Source organism: Saxophila tyrrhenica (genome assembly GCF_035928015.1).
Source record: "Saxophila tyrrhenica strain CCFEE 5935 chromosome Unknown scaffold_3, whole genome shotgun sequence".
NCBI classification, from domain to species: Eukaryota; Fungi; Ascomycota; class Dothideomycetes; order Mycosphaerellales; family Extremaceae; genus Saxophila; species Saxophila tyrrhenica.
This window is the reverse complement of record NW_027041735.1, coordinates 701241-716377: the sequence shown is the minus strand read 5'-3', so window position 1 is coordinate 716377 and position 15137 is coordinate 701241. Positions and strand designations below refer to the sequence as shown.

At 55.0% G+C, this 15137-nt stretch overlaps 7 protein-coding genes across 7 annotated transcripts; 3 read left to right on the top strand and 4 right to left on the bottom strand.

Moving 5' to 3' along the window:
• Window positions 1-466: 466 nt before the first annotated feature.
• Window positions 467-2296, bottom strand: LTR77_002206 (uncharacterized protein; the record flags this gene model as incomplete). The annotated part of the gene is made up of 2 exons (XM_064799465.1): window positions 467-1924; window positions 1979-2296. 2 exons carry the CDS (start codon window positions 2294-2296, stop codon window positions 467-469), a joined length of 1776 nt encoding a protein of 591 aa, XP_064662220.1.
• Window positions 2297-2807: 511 nt separating this feature from the next.
• URA6 (bifunctional uridylate/adenylate kinase) lies at window positions 2808-3479 on the top strand (the record flags this gene model as incomplete). Its single annotated transcript, XM_064799464.1, has 1 exon — window positions 2808-3479. One exon carries the CDS (start codon window positions 2808-2810, stop codon window positions 3477-3479), a length of 672 nt encoding a protein of 223 aa, XP_064662219.1.
• Window positions 3480-4132: 653 nt separating this feature from the next.
• LTR77_002204 (uncharacterized protein) lies at window positions 4133-6471 on the bottom strand (the record flags this gene model as incomplete). The annotated part of the gene is made up of 2 exons (XM_064799463.1): window positions 4133-4294; window positions 4348-6471. 2 exons carry the CDS (start codon window positions 6469-6471, stop codon window positions 4133-4135), a joined length of 2286 nt encoding a protein of 761 aa, XP_064662218.1.
• A 533-nt stretch (window positions 6472-7004) lies between these two features.
• On the top strand, window positions 7005-7963 carry LTR77_002203 (uncharacterized protein; the record flags this gene model as incomplete). The annotated part of the gene is made up of 2 exons (XM_064799462.1): window positions 7005-7504; window positions 7558-7963. The coding sequence occupies 2 exons, from the start codon at window positions 7005-7007 to the stop codon at window positions 7961-7963; spliced, it is 906 nt and encodes a 301-aa protein (XP_064662217.1).
• A 12-nt stretch (window positions 7964-7975) lies between these two features.
• cyp15 (Peptidyl-prolyl cis-trans isomerase cyp15) lies at window positions 7976-9901 on the bottom strand (the record flags this gene model as incomplete). Its single annotated transcript, XM_064799461.1, has 1 exon — window positions 7976-9901. The coding sequence occupies one exon, from the start codon at window positions 9899-9901 to the stop codon at window positions 7976-7978; it is 1926 nt and encodes a 641-aa protein (XP_064662216.1).
• A 2488-nt stretch (window positions 9902-12389) lies between these two features.
• On the top strand, window positions 12390-13926 carry FAP1 (FKBP12-associated protein; the record flags this gene model as incomplete). Its single annotated transcript, XM_064799460.1, has 2 exons — window positions 12390-12565; window positions 12618-13926. The coding sequence occupies 2 exons, from the start codon at window positions 12390-12392 to the stop codon at window positions 13924-13926; spliced, it is 1485 nt and encodes a 494-aa protein (XP_064662215.1).
• A 39-nt stretch (window positions 13927-13965) lies between these two features.
• LTR77_002200 (uncharacterized protein) lies at window positions 13966-15004 on the bottom strand (the record flags this gene model as incomplete). Its single annotated transcript, XM_064799459.1, has 5 exons — window positions 13966-14006; window positions 14069-14232; window positions 14286-14359; window positions 14410-14531; window positions 14584-15004. 5 exons carry the CDS (start codon window positions 15002-15004, stop codon window positions 13966-13968), a joined length of 822 nt encoding a protein of 273 aa, XP_064662214.1.
• Between the last annotated feature and the right edge of the window lie 133 nt (window positions 15005-15137).

Sequence of the window (15137 nt, the reverse complement as noted above, 5' to 3'; positions counted from 1 at the left end):
ATCAGATGCTGCGATGTTTCATGTGTTTGTACAGCAATGTGCTAAAGATGGAAGACGCGTTGGAGGCCGATGTCGGCTATATCAGCCCAAACTCTACCGAGGCTTAGTGTTTCAAGCCACTGGAGACGAATATAAAACACACGCATCTTTTGTCGTAGTCAAGGTCTCGTCGGACACATCGAAGCTTTTGCAGACAGCTCTGACAAGCGTATTACGATATGCGCATTCGTCTGGGCTTGCTCTTTCGTCCAGATGATTGTCATGTTCGCTCCATATACAACACAGCCGGTGAGGCCGCTCAGGGCCTTGTGATGACCTTTTTTCCACCGCATTGTGCTGCACTCACCACAAATAGTGACCCGAGCTCGCGTCCCTCCAGTGTGAGCGTGCCCACACCACTCCACGCTCGAGATGGAGACCATGGCCCTAACAGCCATGTTTCCGACCTTGCTCCAGGGGTTGGCGTTTAGTACCTCACCTTTTTCGCCCCACTGATTTCCTTCTTCATCTTGTGTCGCACCCTCAGGCCTTGTGCGCGTGCCCACTCAACAGCATCCTCCCCAAGGAAGCGACAGTCGTCCAGTACCAACTCTTCCAGATTCTGCAGCTTCGCGGCCTCCTTGACACCAACGCCAGTCACGCTCGAGCCCGTGAGGTCCAAAGTCCGCAGCTTTGGTTGCTTTTTGACAATGTCGCTTACTTCGTCGTCGTCGCACAGTGCGGCGGAGGTCCACGCCAGATGCTCAAGCTCACGAAGTCGCTCAACGTCGAGAAAGGCGCAAAGGGATTTTCCGTTCTGTTCGTGGATCCCATAATCCACAGCAAGCCTGCGAAGCTTAGACTGTGGTTCAGCGAGTGCATTGCTCGGCAGGTCTAGTAGAGAGTCGTCTGTTGCGGATTCTTGGTTCCTGGTATTGGGAGGATCATTCTCATGACGTCTGAGAAGCACGTAGCACAGTGTGTGCACCCACGCGTGCCCCCACCCAACGATCGACAACTCTTGCAAGCATGGCAATGCTGTTATCGACGAAGCAAGACTTAAGAAAGGTTCCGGCCGATGGCCGCTGCCTATCGGTGCCAATCTCAACCTCACTAAGCTCGGAGGCAAGGTCAGCCTATCCTCATTGAACAGATCAACCTCGAGATCTAGCTGCAACAGCTGCTTGCACTCGGCAAGCGGAATCTGCCGGCCCGGTCTGCTCACCGTTTCGTTCAGTCGCTGATGTATGGCTAAGAACTTGATGTTGGGGTAGAGGATCGATGCTGTCGCCAGAAGCGTCGTTGCGCAGCGAGTGCTCACCCACGTACACGTCAGTGAGGTCAATTTCTCGCAGACTGAGTCGAAGCGAACAACGCTCCGCTGCGTGAGAGCACTGGCTGGTATGCACTTATACTGATCGCCCACAGTGACCGAGATTGCTTCCACGCGATCGGATATTGCCTTGAGTATTGCCGCGAGGTCCTCGTCCGGTATCTGCGTGTCTCTTCCAAAGTTGAATGACTTCAGATGCTTGGCTGAATGAATGCTTCTAACTAGATTGGTTCCTTGAAGCCCACACTGAAGCAGGACCAGCTCTTCCAGCTGACACTGCTTCACGAGCGCGACAAGAGTCTTGTCAAAGTCCCAAAGCCGGTTGAGCGAAGCCTTACGGAGTCTCGAGCGTCCTACGTTGATAGCACGGCTGATGAATTTGGCCGGAACCTTTCTGTGTGCGTGAGAAAGATCCAGATGCGTCCATAGGTTCGGCGTTGATCGAATGAATGCGGCCCATCCCTTTGATACTCGACTTGCGTTCACACGCTCTCGAAAGGAGAGATGCTCCAGGATGGTCTCCGCAAGCTCTCGCGGCAGCATGGTGAGTGGGTCGACACTCTTTGGTGGCGAGATGATGTCCAGGGTTTCCTTGTGCACCTTTTTGAGGAGCTACAAGGCCATCAGTATGCCGGAGTCTTGCGAAATGGAAACCAAAACACCTACTTCGTACCCCTGCCCAACATGCCTGACGGACCTCAATCCATGCGAGTAGATGTCCAGAGCAATGGCCGGCTTGTCCATCTTCGTGAGTACTTTGCCAGCACGAAGGTACCCAGTTGGGTCCTCTCTGCCCAGTCCGATGGCTTTCTTTGCATCCTTGAGAGCGGCCGGGAGATCCTTGAGTTTCTCATGGCAAGCTGCGCGGTTGTCCACAAGCTGGACAGACTCTGCTCTCCCAATGGCGCGATCGAAGCACTCGATAGCTTTTGCATAGTCTCCGCGCTTATACAGCGCTCGGCCTTGATCCTGCAGGCTGTTCATGTTGCCTGGCTATATTCTCTGCAGGATGTTTGGTGTGTGATGCTGAACGACGCGGTGCACGCGAAGGCAGGCGCGGCTGTTATCGATAGTTTGAGCGCCGATGATTGGCCGACAACGCCAAGCACGAAAGAAGGAAAGTGCTTGCCTCGTGGCTAGTGAAGCTCGTCAACCACTTCTACCATCATGTTCTCACGAACCGCCCAACGTACTACATTCAAAGCGTTACCAATCAAGCCACGCCGCTCTCTGCACCAGTCACACCGCCGTCTCGACCAGCAGAAGCCGGTTACCGGCAACTACCAGTCCCCGCCAACGCCACGATCACGAACCACCGATTCGCAACTCCCCTTCCTCCCGCTCGTAGCCATCTTCTGCTTGGGCAGTGCCTCCTTTTACTGGCTAGCCAAAGCCCGCGAAGGCTCCGGATCAAGCCACTACACTCTCCCCGAACGAGCACCGCCGAAGCAACAGTGGCCTAAGACGAAGCAGGACGAGGATTGATTGAAACACAATGCCCGCTTTAGAGAACAACCCCGCCCTCGTGGCTCCCAAACGTACATCGCCACTCTTCTCTCCAGGCACTGGTCCCGACTCCGCCCTGGTCATCTTCGTTCTCGGCGGTCCAGGTGCAGGCAAAGGCACCCAGTGCTCCAACATCGTGCGAGACTACGGCTTCAAGCATCTGTCTGCGGGTGACTTGCTGCGAGAAGAGCAAGACCGACCGGGAAGCGAGTTCGGCGACATGATCAAATCCTACATCAAGGAAGGTCAGATCGTTCCGATGGAGGTCACGATCCAATTACTGGAAAATGCCATGAATTCTGAAATCGAGAAGAGTGGGAACAGGAAGTTCCTGATCGACGGCTTTCCGCGGAAAATGGACCAGGCGACAAAGTTCGAGGAGGTGGTAGTGCCGAGCAAATTCACGCTTTTCTTTGACTGCACTGAGAGTACCATGCACGAGCGGTTGATCGAGCGGGGAAGGAGTAGCGGGCGGGCGGACGACAACGAGGAGTCAATCAAGAAGAGGTTTAGAACGTTCGTCGACACAAGTATGCCGGTGGTGGAGCATTTTGAGAAGGAGGGCAAGGTGGTGAAGGTGGATGCCAACGTGGACAAGGATGCGGTGTATGAGAAGGTCAAGGAGGGCTTTTCGAAGCGGAGTGTGCCTGGAAAGGAGTAGACTGCGGTTGATGATAGTGGGCATCGCGGTGGTTGGGATAGACGTCCGCTCAGCCGACAGATACTATACAACGTAAGGCATTGCGTCTGACTTAGAGAAATATTCCAGTTTGTTCTCACCAATTCCCTCGATGTTTCACCTGTGCTCTGATTGGCTCCAAACCCCATGACGCTAACGGCTGTTTAAAAATCTGTGATCGGAACCGATTCTCAGGCACTTCAGCAGCACATTTTTTGATGTTCGAGAAGAGGCCACGCCACGCCAGACAGCCTCTCCCTGATTGGCCACAGACTGGACCGCGCTAGCTGAGGTCCAAAATCTCGGGCCTGAATGCGATCTTCGAATTCTGCAGCAGCACGAGATCGTTGTGGAAGTTGGAGAAGGCGGCGTTCGGTACTCCGTGGACGGACTGCGAAATACCAGCATGTATCCAATGTCTGGTCTTTAGCACTCACTCATTGTAAGGAGTTGAACACATCACTGTACACCGTCTCCGATTGTATCTATTAAATCTACATATCCCACCTGTTTCGCTCATGCGCCTCGCTGAAAAGCATAAATGCGCCAACACTGCCATCCAAAATCACATTACTCGACCAAACGCAAGGCTATGCATCTCTCCCTCCCCAATACAAGATACAACATCCACCAGCTCAATCACAATACCCAGGCGTGACATCCGACGTCCCCTGCACCCAACTCATAATGGTCAACGCCGTGGTATAAGTCATCATACAGAATCCAAAGCCGACGAGCGTGAAATCAACAACTCTCTGCCAGGTTCGAGTAGCGGCGACACGCTGGTGCATAAGAGGCTACGGCTCGTCAGCATCATCGTATCACAGTAGATTGTAGAAGGACGACTCACCGGATAGATATACACCAACGGAATACAAGCAAAACTCCCCACAATACTCACAAACTTATCCAAATCATTCGCGCCCACCCACGCCACCGCCGCGCACAGCATGACCATGAAGAACCGGAAGCAGTTCTTCTGCCACTTGATGTACGGGTTGTATTTTCCGGTCTTGCTGAACATCTGCTGGCTCGTGATCTCGATCGCCGGGAAGATCTGCAGCGGGATGCTGAGGAGAATTGCACAGCTGTACAGGAACTGCACGCCATTGACCAGCCCGTCGTCTTGAGGCAGGTTGAGCAGGATGACGGTCTTGGTCGAGGAGCCGTACGCAGCGTACGAGAGCATGCCGATGGAGGTGAAGATGAAGAAGATGATGATTGTGACGATCGCCAGCACTCTCGGGAACTTGTTCGGCTCGGCCATTCCGCTTTGGATCGGGATGATGAGGCCGACGCCTTCAAAGGTGAAAATAGCGGTGCCGATGAGCAGGGTCCAGGTGGAGGGGTTGAAGTTGATGGTGTCGGCAATTCCATTGTTGACGTAGATGGTGCGGAGGTCGTAGTAGTAAAGGTAGATAAGCCCAAGCAGGATGAAGAGGTCGGCGACCAAAGCCATCTTCTGGATGTTGTTGATGTTGCGGTACAGGCTGATGGGCAGGAAGAGCAGCATCTGCGCGAAGATGACCCAGCTGATGGAGATGGTGGTGCGGCAGTCGGAGACGGCGAGGATGAAGGCTTGGATGTTGGTCGAGACGAAGACAATGTATGCGGAGGCGAAGCCGATCTGGCTGATGACGAGGGAGAAGTTGATGAGGTTGCGGAAGGTGCTGCCGTAAATTGCACCACCCATGTCGCCGTATGAGAGATTCTTGTAGGACTTCAGCCGGGTGCCAACGAGGAGTATGAAGCAGTAGTAGCTCAGGCAGGCCAGGACGATCAGAACGAGGAAGGAGAACAGCATGCCGCCGTTGTAGAAGGCGCGTGGTAGGAATAGCACGCCTGTGCCGACGAACGACTTCAGGAGGAGTAATGCAGCTCCCAGTGGTGACGCTTTGCCTCCTTCACGAGCTTTTCGTCGACGTTTCCGCTTGCCAGGCGTGAGCAGGGCAGAGTCCTCGCCCCACCCGTCGGAAGAGTTGCCATCCTCTGCTTCCGTAGCTTCGTCGTAGGCATCTGAAGAGAAGTACTCATCCGGTCCCAGCGCTTCGTCGTCTTCGTCTAATGATTCGCCCGCGAAGTGACCATAGAGCGTAAGGAACTCGATAAAGTTGCTGGTAACGAATCGTGGGTCATGCCTTGCCGGTTCAGTCTGAGCGCGATTCACAGTGCCGTACTGAGGTCTCTGCTGCGTGCTAGACGGAGCAGGCGAGCCAGCTGTGCGTCGCAGATGGTCTCTTCTGAAACCGCCCGGAACTTGGATATTCTTGATACTCTCGTTATCCTCAGCCTCTGGCTTAGGCAGATGCACACTCAAACTGCGCCGTAATCGACCGCTCCCGAGCTCTTCTGCTTGCTCTCGCTCCCGCCTCTCCGCGTATCTGTAAATGTGTCTCGTAACATCGCCTCCCTGTAGCTGCAGACTCGAGAACTCGCCGTCCGTTGCAGGAGCTTTATCCCGCTCGAGCTCGCTGGGCCGGCGGTATGAGCCAGGCTCCGAGCCAGGCCGTGGAGGTCCCACGAGATGTCGCCGCAACACTTCAATGTCTTCGCTTCCTCGCGGGCTCCTTCCTAGTTGTCCATTGTACGAGTTGAAGGAGCCATAGGTCTCGTTCGGCCGTCTCTGCGGACTGCCTAATCTTGCCGTGCCCGATTCGCGAATCGAAGGCTGCGGTCGCCTTGTAGGAGACGGCGAGAAGCCGCCTCGCAATGCTTGCGAGAGCGAGGAGGTTCCGGGTCCTGGAAGAGAATTGCCAGTTGCGCCGGCGAGGGGTGTCTGCGTGCCTGAATTACTCCCGTCGTGGGAGAGTGCCGTAGATCGTCCTCCTGGCGAGCCTGCTACCGGCGTGGCCAACCGTGCTGTCGCTGACGCTCTCGAGGGTGAATGGGAGTGGAAGGATTCGCTTGCCCGTGGTGAGCCAGCGATAGGCCTTGCTGTCGAGGCCGGTTGGGGCTTTAAGTGGTTATCCGCCATGCTGGGTGGATGACAGGGTAAGGCTGCACTGTAGGGACGAAGCTCAAGTCTTATCGGTCCATAGCACGTGCTGTCATCACCACCGCATTATCTTGTGATAGTGAACCAAAGGGTCGGATATTAAGGGTCTGAAGCTTGCGTATTTTCTTTTCGCCGAGGTGAGGTCAGGCGCCGATCTCTCAGGTGCACGCGAGACTCGGGGGTGGGTGACATCCCGTCTCAACCTCACCTCTTGACAAGTGCTACTGAAACATGCGTTGCGTACAAATGTGTTGGGGGCTTGCACAAACGATCACACGTTCATGCGAACCTACAGTGGCAGCCCGAAGCCCGATGAGTTTACCATTGGAAAACGATAGGCTTCCCGAATACCCCACCTCGCACTGAATGAATGTACGCGGTCGACATCGTAGGACAGTAAACTGTTTTCTTCTTTCTGCATTCCCGTCCTCCATTGACTATCGCGGTACCTTCTTGCGCTCCTTCAGACCTTGCCTTCTCCCCACCTCCGACCCACCACCTCTACCACAGCCATGCCTGTAGGACACTTCCCCCTCTCCGGCAAGATCGCTGCTGTGACAGGCGGCGGAAGTGGAATCAATCTCTCCTTTGTCAGACTCGCCATCTCCTCTGGCGCACGCGTCCTCATCGCCGACCTCAAACTCACCACCGAAGCCGCCGAGCTCGTCGAATCCTCTAATGGCTCCGCGGCCTTCATGACCTGCGACGTCTCCAAGTGGAAAGACCTCGAAGCCATCCCCTCAGAAGTCGAGAAGGCGTTCGGAAAAGGCGCGGTAGCGGATGTTTGGGTGCCTGGCGCAGGGATATTTGAGCCGAAATGGAGCTCGTTTTTGTATGACCAGGAGGATGAGTCCTATATGCAGATGAAGATCAATGCCGAGCACCCCATCAAGTTGACAAGGATAGCGATGCGGAGTTTGCTGTGTGCGAATAAGCCAGGGGTGGTGTGTCTGGTGGCCTCCGGAGCTGGTGTGACTGGATCGTATGCTGCTGCGCTTTATTGCGCGACCAAGTAAGTTGCTCAAGCGGTTTGGTAGACGTAAGACAACCCGCTGACGAATAAAGGCACGCTGTCGTAGGATTTTGCAAGAGCATGGCGCAGGCGGACCAAGACGAATCGATCAAAGTAGTCTGCATACTCCCTGGCATGGTCAGCACGCCCCTTTGGACCGGCGCCGACGCAAAGCACGTCAACAGCCAGTTCTCGTACACCGACGACATCTGCATCACTCCCGACGAGGTGGCAGAGGCGATGAAAGAGCTGGTAGAGGATCCAAAGTATAAGGGTGGCGCGCTGCTGGAAACCAAGAAGGGTGCGCTCCGTAATGAGCTCGAAAGTGCGCAGAGCATCGTCATTATTGACGCAGACCAGAAGAGTCCGGAGATGCAGGCGTTTACCGACAAGCTGTATGCTCCCATCCGAGAGGAGTTTAAAAAGGAGCGCGGGAAGTCGGTCGCCAATGGTAGTTGAGTAGTTGGTCCGCTAGCCGCCGAGCGAGACATTGACAATCTTCACATCCTCAACCGGCCGCTCTTTGTACACCTTCACATTTTCGATCCCGTGCACCACCTCCGCTCCGCCAGTCGCTCGTCCGAAGATGGTGTGCTTTCTGTCCAGCCAAGGAGCTTTCTCAGTAGTAACGAAGAATTGACTGGCGTTCATCCCGTCTCCAGCATTAGCCATGGCGACCATGTACGGCTTATCAAACTTTAGATCGTCGGTGAACTCGCTCTCGAAGTCCTTGCCCCAGATACTTTCTCCTCCTGTGCCATCGCCAAGAGGATCGCCGGTCTGGACCATGAATTTGCGGATGACACGGTGGAAGAGGATGTTGTTAAAATATCCGTTGCGAGCATGCACTGTGAAGTTTTCGACAGCCATGGGAGCTTGTTTGGGAAAGAGGCGGATGCTGATGTCGCCCATCGTCGTGTGGATCGTCGCGGAGTTTGCTTTCCTACTCTCACGCTCTTCAGCTTCCTGCTGTGCTTTCTTCGTATTGTTGAGGCTACGCGGCTTCTCGTTATGCACATCGCGATCGGACTTTGAGATATTCGTGTCGTTGGTAAACATGTAGAAACGTAGCTTGCCTCTGCCAGTCGAAACAAGCATGGCGTCGCGCGCCTCTGCTTCAGCCAGGAGAGGGTTGGAGGAAGCGGCCATCTGAAGAGTAACAAAGTCCTTCTTCTCAGGCTGGCCTTGGTATAGGGTCAAGTTGAGGGGTCGGAATGGCTCATCCCGGCCGTACAGCTTGACCACGCGGTTCGAAAGGGTATTGATGACCTTCGTTCCAAGTATACTGCCAAAGAAGATGAAGTGCCCGCTTTCGTCGAAAGTAACGTTGACGCGATTGCGCAATGCCGGGTTCTCAAGCTCACGCTCGACAGCAATACGTCGCCCAAAGTCCATCGCCTCCATCGGTGGATTAGTGAGGGTACCAGCTTGTTGCATTTCTGTGATTGTGGTGATGCTCTCGTCGTAGGTGCGATAGAGCTTCCCGGTTGCGAAGTGAAAGACGCGGACCTTGCGATCAGGAAACGAGAACGTGGCGAACTGGTCTCCTGTTGGCGATACTGTGATAGAGCTGGGCACGGACTTGGCCTTCTTGAATTCGAAGAGGGATGTGTTGCTCTTGATCTCGAAAACGTTGTCGGGCTTCTCAAACGGTTCAGAAGGGCGCCAGTACTCCAGCATGCCACTCTCGTCGACGGAGACAATACAGTCGTAGGTGTCGTTGAAGGCCATGAGGTGGACAGGCTTGCGATGTAGCCCAGCGACCGAGTGCAACGGCTGCTGTCTTTCGCCTCGACCGTCATATATCAAAATCTTCCCATCCTTCTCACTGGATACCGCAAGGAGAGGCACGGCTGCACCAGCGCCATGCACAAAGCATACTGCTCTCACACCATTCTCCGGCTCCAGCATGGCAAGCAGGTCAAAGGTAACAACATCAAACACCTTCACCGTGCCGTCCTCACCCGCAGTAGCATAGCTCCGCCCATCTGCGCTCACAGTCACACCCCGTATCTCGCTCTCGTGCGCTTTGAACTCCTTGACAAACTCTATCCCACCAAAAGTCTTCTTCCAGAACTTCACCACGCCGTCGATTGAGGCTGTGATGAGGAAGTCGGTGTGGGGTGTGAAGGTGCAGAAGCTGAGCTGATCTTTGTGCATCAACGACTTCGAGTAGCGGTTCGACAGCGGGAGAGCAGCAATGTACTGCTTCTCATATGGCAGTTTGCGGCGCTTCTTTGCAGGCGCCGTCGCGTCTGCCGTTGGAAGCGCTGGGCCAATGTCGTCGTCTGAGGATTCGCTGGCGTCGTCTGGCGGTGGCGCATCACCATTCATTGCTTCCGACTCATCGCGAGTCCTCTTCGTGCCCTGCTGGGGCACTTCTCCGTCCGTTGCCATGTTGTGTAGTCGGCGAGAGAGTATCAGGTACTGGAAGATTGAATGTCGGCTTCAGATCTCGAATTGCTGATACTAGCGCCGGTTGCTGCCGTGGGTTAGGCCCAAGTAGGTCCTTCACCAAAAAGAGGCTCCAGTCACGATGAGTAACGACTTCTCGCCACACGACCGACAAGTTAGGGTATTCACCGAAACAACTAAGTCACTCACTGTTCACCGGCGGGGGCGCTATCCTGGCCTTATTTGCTGCATTCCGTTTTTAGTGGGCTGCAATTGTGAAAGCCTGCGTTTCCTTACCGTTAGAAACAAACATCAGCTACGACCGCACACATCTGGACCCGACACAAGCGAACATCGCGATCGAGGAGACTACGACACCAGGAATCCATCAAGTGTCGACCATGGAGCCCGCTGTGCCATCTCAGCCGTCTTCTGGGACCGATAACGCAACGACTCGAGGACAACGCCACCGCCGACCTCGACGGGAACGAGGGGATAGGAATACTTCTCTAAGCTTTCGACCTGCCAGCGTTGGGCCAAATCAAGGTTATCAGAATCAGCCCGCCGCTCAAGGCTCGTCTCAGCAGCACGACTCAACAGCGGAGGCATCACGAAGAGGAGCACGGCCCAGAGGCAGAGGTGGTCGTGCAACTCAGAACCGGACTGTGAGTGGAAGACAGTTCGGTGGCCAACTAACCACACAAGAACATTCTGCACCAGATCAATCTGCTCCTCCGCTTCAACTCCAAGCAGATGCACCTGCGTTTGTTCCAGGACAGCCGGCCGCTCAAAGACCGACCCAGCAAAAGCAACCACGACACAGACGGCGGCCTTCGAAATCTCAGGCACCAGACATCGCAACCCGAACCCACGAAGACATCGATCACGGCTACTATGAATGCCCCATTTGTACGAGCGAAGTACGCCGCAACTCGAAGGTGTGGGCCTGTCACACCTGCTGGACTGTCTTCCACTTGCAGTGTATCAAAAAGTGGTCATCCAACCAAGGGTCTACAGCAGCACAGCAACAGCTTCAGGACGGCCAGGCCGATCAGCCAAGGCAATGGAGATGTCCAGGCTGCAATCTACCAAAGGACGAGACACCGAAGGTCTACGCTTGCTGGTGTGGCAAGGAAGTCGATCCTAAGCCGCTCGCTGGCCTTCCGCCGCATTCATGTGGAAACACGTGTGGCAAGGAGCGCGCGAAGAAATGCCCTCACCACTGCGACCTTACCTGTCATGCCGGCCCGTGTCCTCCGTGCGCGCACATGGGTCCAATGCAGGTGTGCTTTTGCGGAAAGCATGAGGTCACCAAGCGCTGCTCGGAGACCGACTACGAGACAGGCTGGAGTTGCGGAGAGACATGCAGCGAGCTCATGCCCTGTGGTGAGCACGCATGCCCACTACCTTGCCACGAAGGACTCTGCGGTGCTTGTGAAGTGCGCGTGCCAGCCAGATGCTATTGCGGACAGGTAGAGAAGGATGTCTTGTGCGATGACCGAGGTGAAGAAACGGAGAGTAGCCGTGCCCATGTTGGCGAGAATGGTGACAATGTTGCAGAGTCCTGGATCGGATCATTCGACTGCGGCAAGACATGCGGCAGGCTGTTCGATTGCGGCGAGCACAGCTGTCAGCAGCGTTGCCATGCGCAGGATGCGCAGGCCGGACACTGCCCAAGATCACCGGATGTTGTCAGCCATTGTCCCTGCGGGAAGACGCCACTGGTGGAGTTGACGGATACCACCCGGCAAAGCTGCTCAGATCCGATTCCACATTGTCCCGAAGCATGCGGCAAGACGCTGCCTTGCGGGCATCAGGACGAGAATCTGTGCCACACTAGCGGTTGTGCATCTTGCATGAAGACTGTCGACATTAAATGCAGATGCGGACGCACCACTTCACGTACGATTTGTCATCAAGGGAAGGAGGAGCCACCACAATGTGCTAGGACTTGCAAGGTTCTGCTCAACTGTGGCCGTCATAACTGCGATGAGCGTTGCTGTCCAGGCGAACGAAAGGCAGCCGAGCGACAAAGTGTGAAGAAGAAACAGCGTCCATTAGGTTCTGCGACAAGAGCCTACAACGACAGCTTCGAGGCCGAACACATCTGTACCCTGCCATGCGGAAGGCTACTCAAATGCGGAACACATCATTGCCAGGAACTCTGCCATCGTGGACCTTGTGGTACTTGCCGTGAAGCCATATTTGAAGAGATCAGCTGCCATTGCGGGCGAACCGTTCTACAACCTCCCCTACCATGCGGTACTAAGGCGCCACCATGTCGCTACCCATGCAACAGGCCCAAAACCTGCGGGCATCCCCAAGTTGCCCACAACTGCCATGGCGATGACGAGGCATGTCCAAAATGCCCTTACCTCATCGAGAAGAACTGTATGTGCGGGAAGAAGAAGTTGAAGAATCAGCAGTGTTGGCTTCAAGACGTGCGCTGTGGTGAAGTTTGTGGGAAGACACTGCGCTGCGGGTCGCATGCATGCCGAAAACCCTGCCACCGGCCTGGCGAATGCGAAGACGCGGGCGGACAGCTATGCCAACAGCTCTGCGGGAAGCCGAAGAAGGCGTGCGGTCACCCGGACATGGAGAGTACCTGCCATGCACCGTTCCCATGCAAGGAAGAAAAGCCGTGTCAAAGCAAGATATACATCACATGTGAGTGCCAAGCGCAGAAGCAGGAGATGAAATGTGGCGCTTCGAAAACAAGTGAGGGCAACGCGGCGAGGTCATTGCCATGTAACGAGGAGTGTCAACGCCTCGAGCGTAACCGCAAGCTTGCACTGGCACTTGATATCGACCAATCAACCCACGTCGAAGGCGGCGACCACATTCCTTACGACAAGGTGACGCTCGATCTGTTCGCAGCGCACTTCAAGTGGGCGCAGACGCAAGAACGCGAGTTCCGGGTATTTGCCTCGTCGCCAGAGGAGAAGAGGCTCCGCTTCAAGCCGATGAAAGCGCACGAGCGTGCTTTCGTTCACGCACTTGCAAGCGACTTTGGGCTGGATTCGGAGAGCATGGACCCAGAGCCGCACCGCCATGTCATGATCTGGAAGACGCCTCGCTTTGTCTCGGCACCAAATAAGACGTTGGCAGAATCACTGAGGATACGGCAGCTGGCACAGAGGTCCACGACCGCAAGCGCGAATGTGTTGGATACTGAAGGCGCGATGAAGACGAATGCCAAGCGTGCCTCCAGCGAGCCGTTTAATGCATTCGTCATCTCTCATCCCAAATTCGGGCTCACGATCGACGAGCTCAGAATGGAAGTTGAGAAGCAGGTTCATGACGCTCTGGGCTTGATCTTCGACATCGAATTCCTTCCTTGTGACGAGGTGGTGTTGAAAGCCATCAGTCGCACCCTCACCGGCTCCGATCTGCAGCAAGTCTTGCAGGGCGTCAAGACACCGCTCATCACCGCCATATCAGGCAAAGGCTACGGTAACGCAGAGCTCTGCGCTGTTGATGGCTCTCTCAACGTCATCCGCCGAGAATCAGATGGAATACCGGGTGATGGCTGGTCGAAGGTTGCGGCGAAGAAGTCCTCTAAGGGGGCCACTATTCCTGGTGAAGGGCTTGGTTCGAGAGGGACCAATGCGTTCTCTGCGCTTGGTGATGGGAAGGTGACGTTTGCGAAGAAGAAGCCGGTGGAGAAGGTGAAGCCTAAGAAGGCTGTTGTGGTGGACGACTGGGAGATTGCGGAGATGGCTGAACAGGAGAAGGAGAGGGCTAGTGGGGCCAGTGGGGCCAGTGGTGATGAGGCGGCCGGTGGGAAGAACAGCAGAAGTGGTGATGAGGCGGCCGCTGCGAGAGTTGATGAGGGCATTACAGAGATTGGTGGTGCCAGTGGAGGTGAGGCATCGGGTGAAAGGATTGACGAAGCAGTCATGGATGAGAAGGAGACGGAAGTGGACGTCGCTAAGGATGTCGAGCCTGCGGTTGATGCGGTAGGCGGTGACGAGACTCGTGACTGGGCGGATCAAGTTACCAAGAGCAGCCTTCCGCCACAGACATGAGCGGCTGATCGGCCATGCCACCACTTTGATGGATTCGCATTACGGTAGAGTATAGCCACCATCAATGATTACATCACTTCCTGGAGATCAAAAGCATAAAAATCAGCCTTGTCCTAACCACGATTAGATACCTCACACTTACCAGTCTGATAAGACGAAGCGTCGCTGGCCAAGTAAAGATACAGGCCCTTGATTTCTTTCGTATGGCCCGATCGCTGGAGTGGCGTCATTCGCAAGGCCTCAGGAGTGACTTCGGGTGATGAGCCCATCGCGGTGTCGAAGAAGCCCGGAGACACCATGTTGACGCTGTCATGATGGTCAGCCGACTTTGCGGGAGCAAGAGAAGCTGGATTGCTGACCGAGCAAACTCCCTCCACTCTCTGGCCAGACTTTTGCCCAGGTGTGTTACAGCTGCTTTGGTTGCGTTGTAGACCTGGACAGGCACATTAGCGATGGACATCTGGAAGATAGTATGGGACTTACGGGCTGATCCACGGGAACGTTGACGATGTGACCTGAGATGCTTGAAGTAATGATGAGGTTGCCAAAGCCTTGCTTCTTGAAAATCGCTCCGGCATACTTTGCACAGTAGAATACGCCATCGACTGAGTACCATGTCAGTGATACTTACTGTAAGCAGACCATTGCTGAACATACAATTCACCGACCGAAGCTTCTCAAACTCCTCCAACGACATCTCCAGCACTGGTTTCGAAATCGCCATACCAGCATTGGCCACAAAGCAATCCATTCTTCCAAAGTCTTTCACCACTTCATCCATCGTTGCTTTGATCTTCTTCGGATCCGTGACGGGAACTTGGTACGCCTTCGCCTTGACACCATGCTTGTCTGCCAGTCCCTTCGCCTTCTCGATCGCTGCCGAGTTACTGTTGTACCATAAGGCTACGTCCGCACCAGCTTCCGCCATTGCTTCAACGACAGCATATCCGATCCCGTCAGCTGCGCCATTGACGACGACGGTCTTGCCTTTGAGGTTGAACTGTTGCAGTACATTACTCGGAGTGTCCGGGTAGGGAAGAGGTTGGCGATTTCCACCTTCGCCCACTCGCATAGACATTTGGACGGATATGGGACGTTGACTGGTCGCTGTAGCTAGGCAAGTGCAGGTGACGTCGAAAGTGGTGGGCTTGGTTGAGAGCTTGTGGAGAGCTTGATGGCCGGAAGCGGAGCAATTGGGACAACAGACTCAA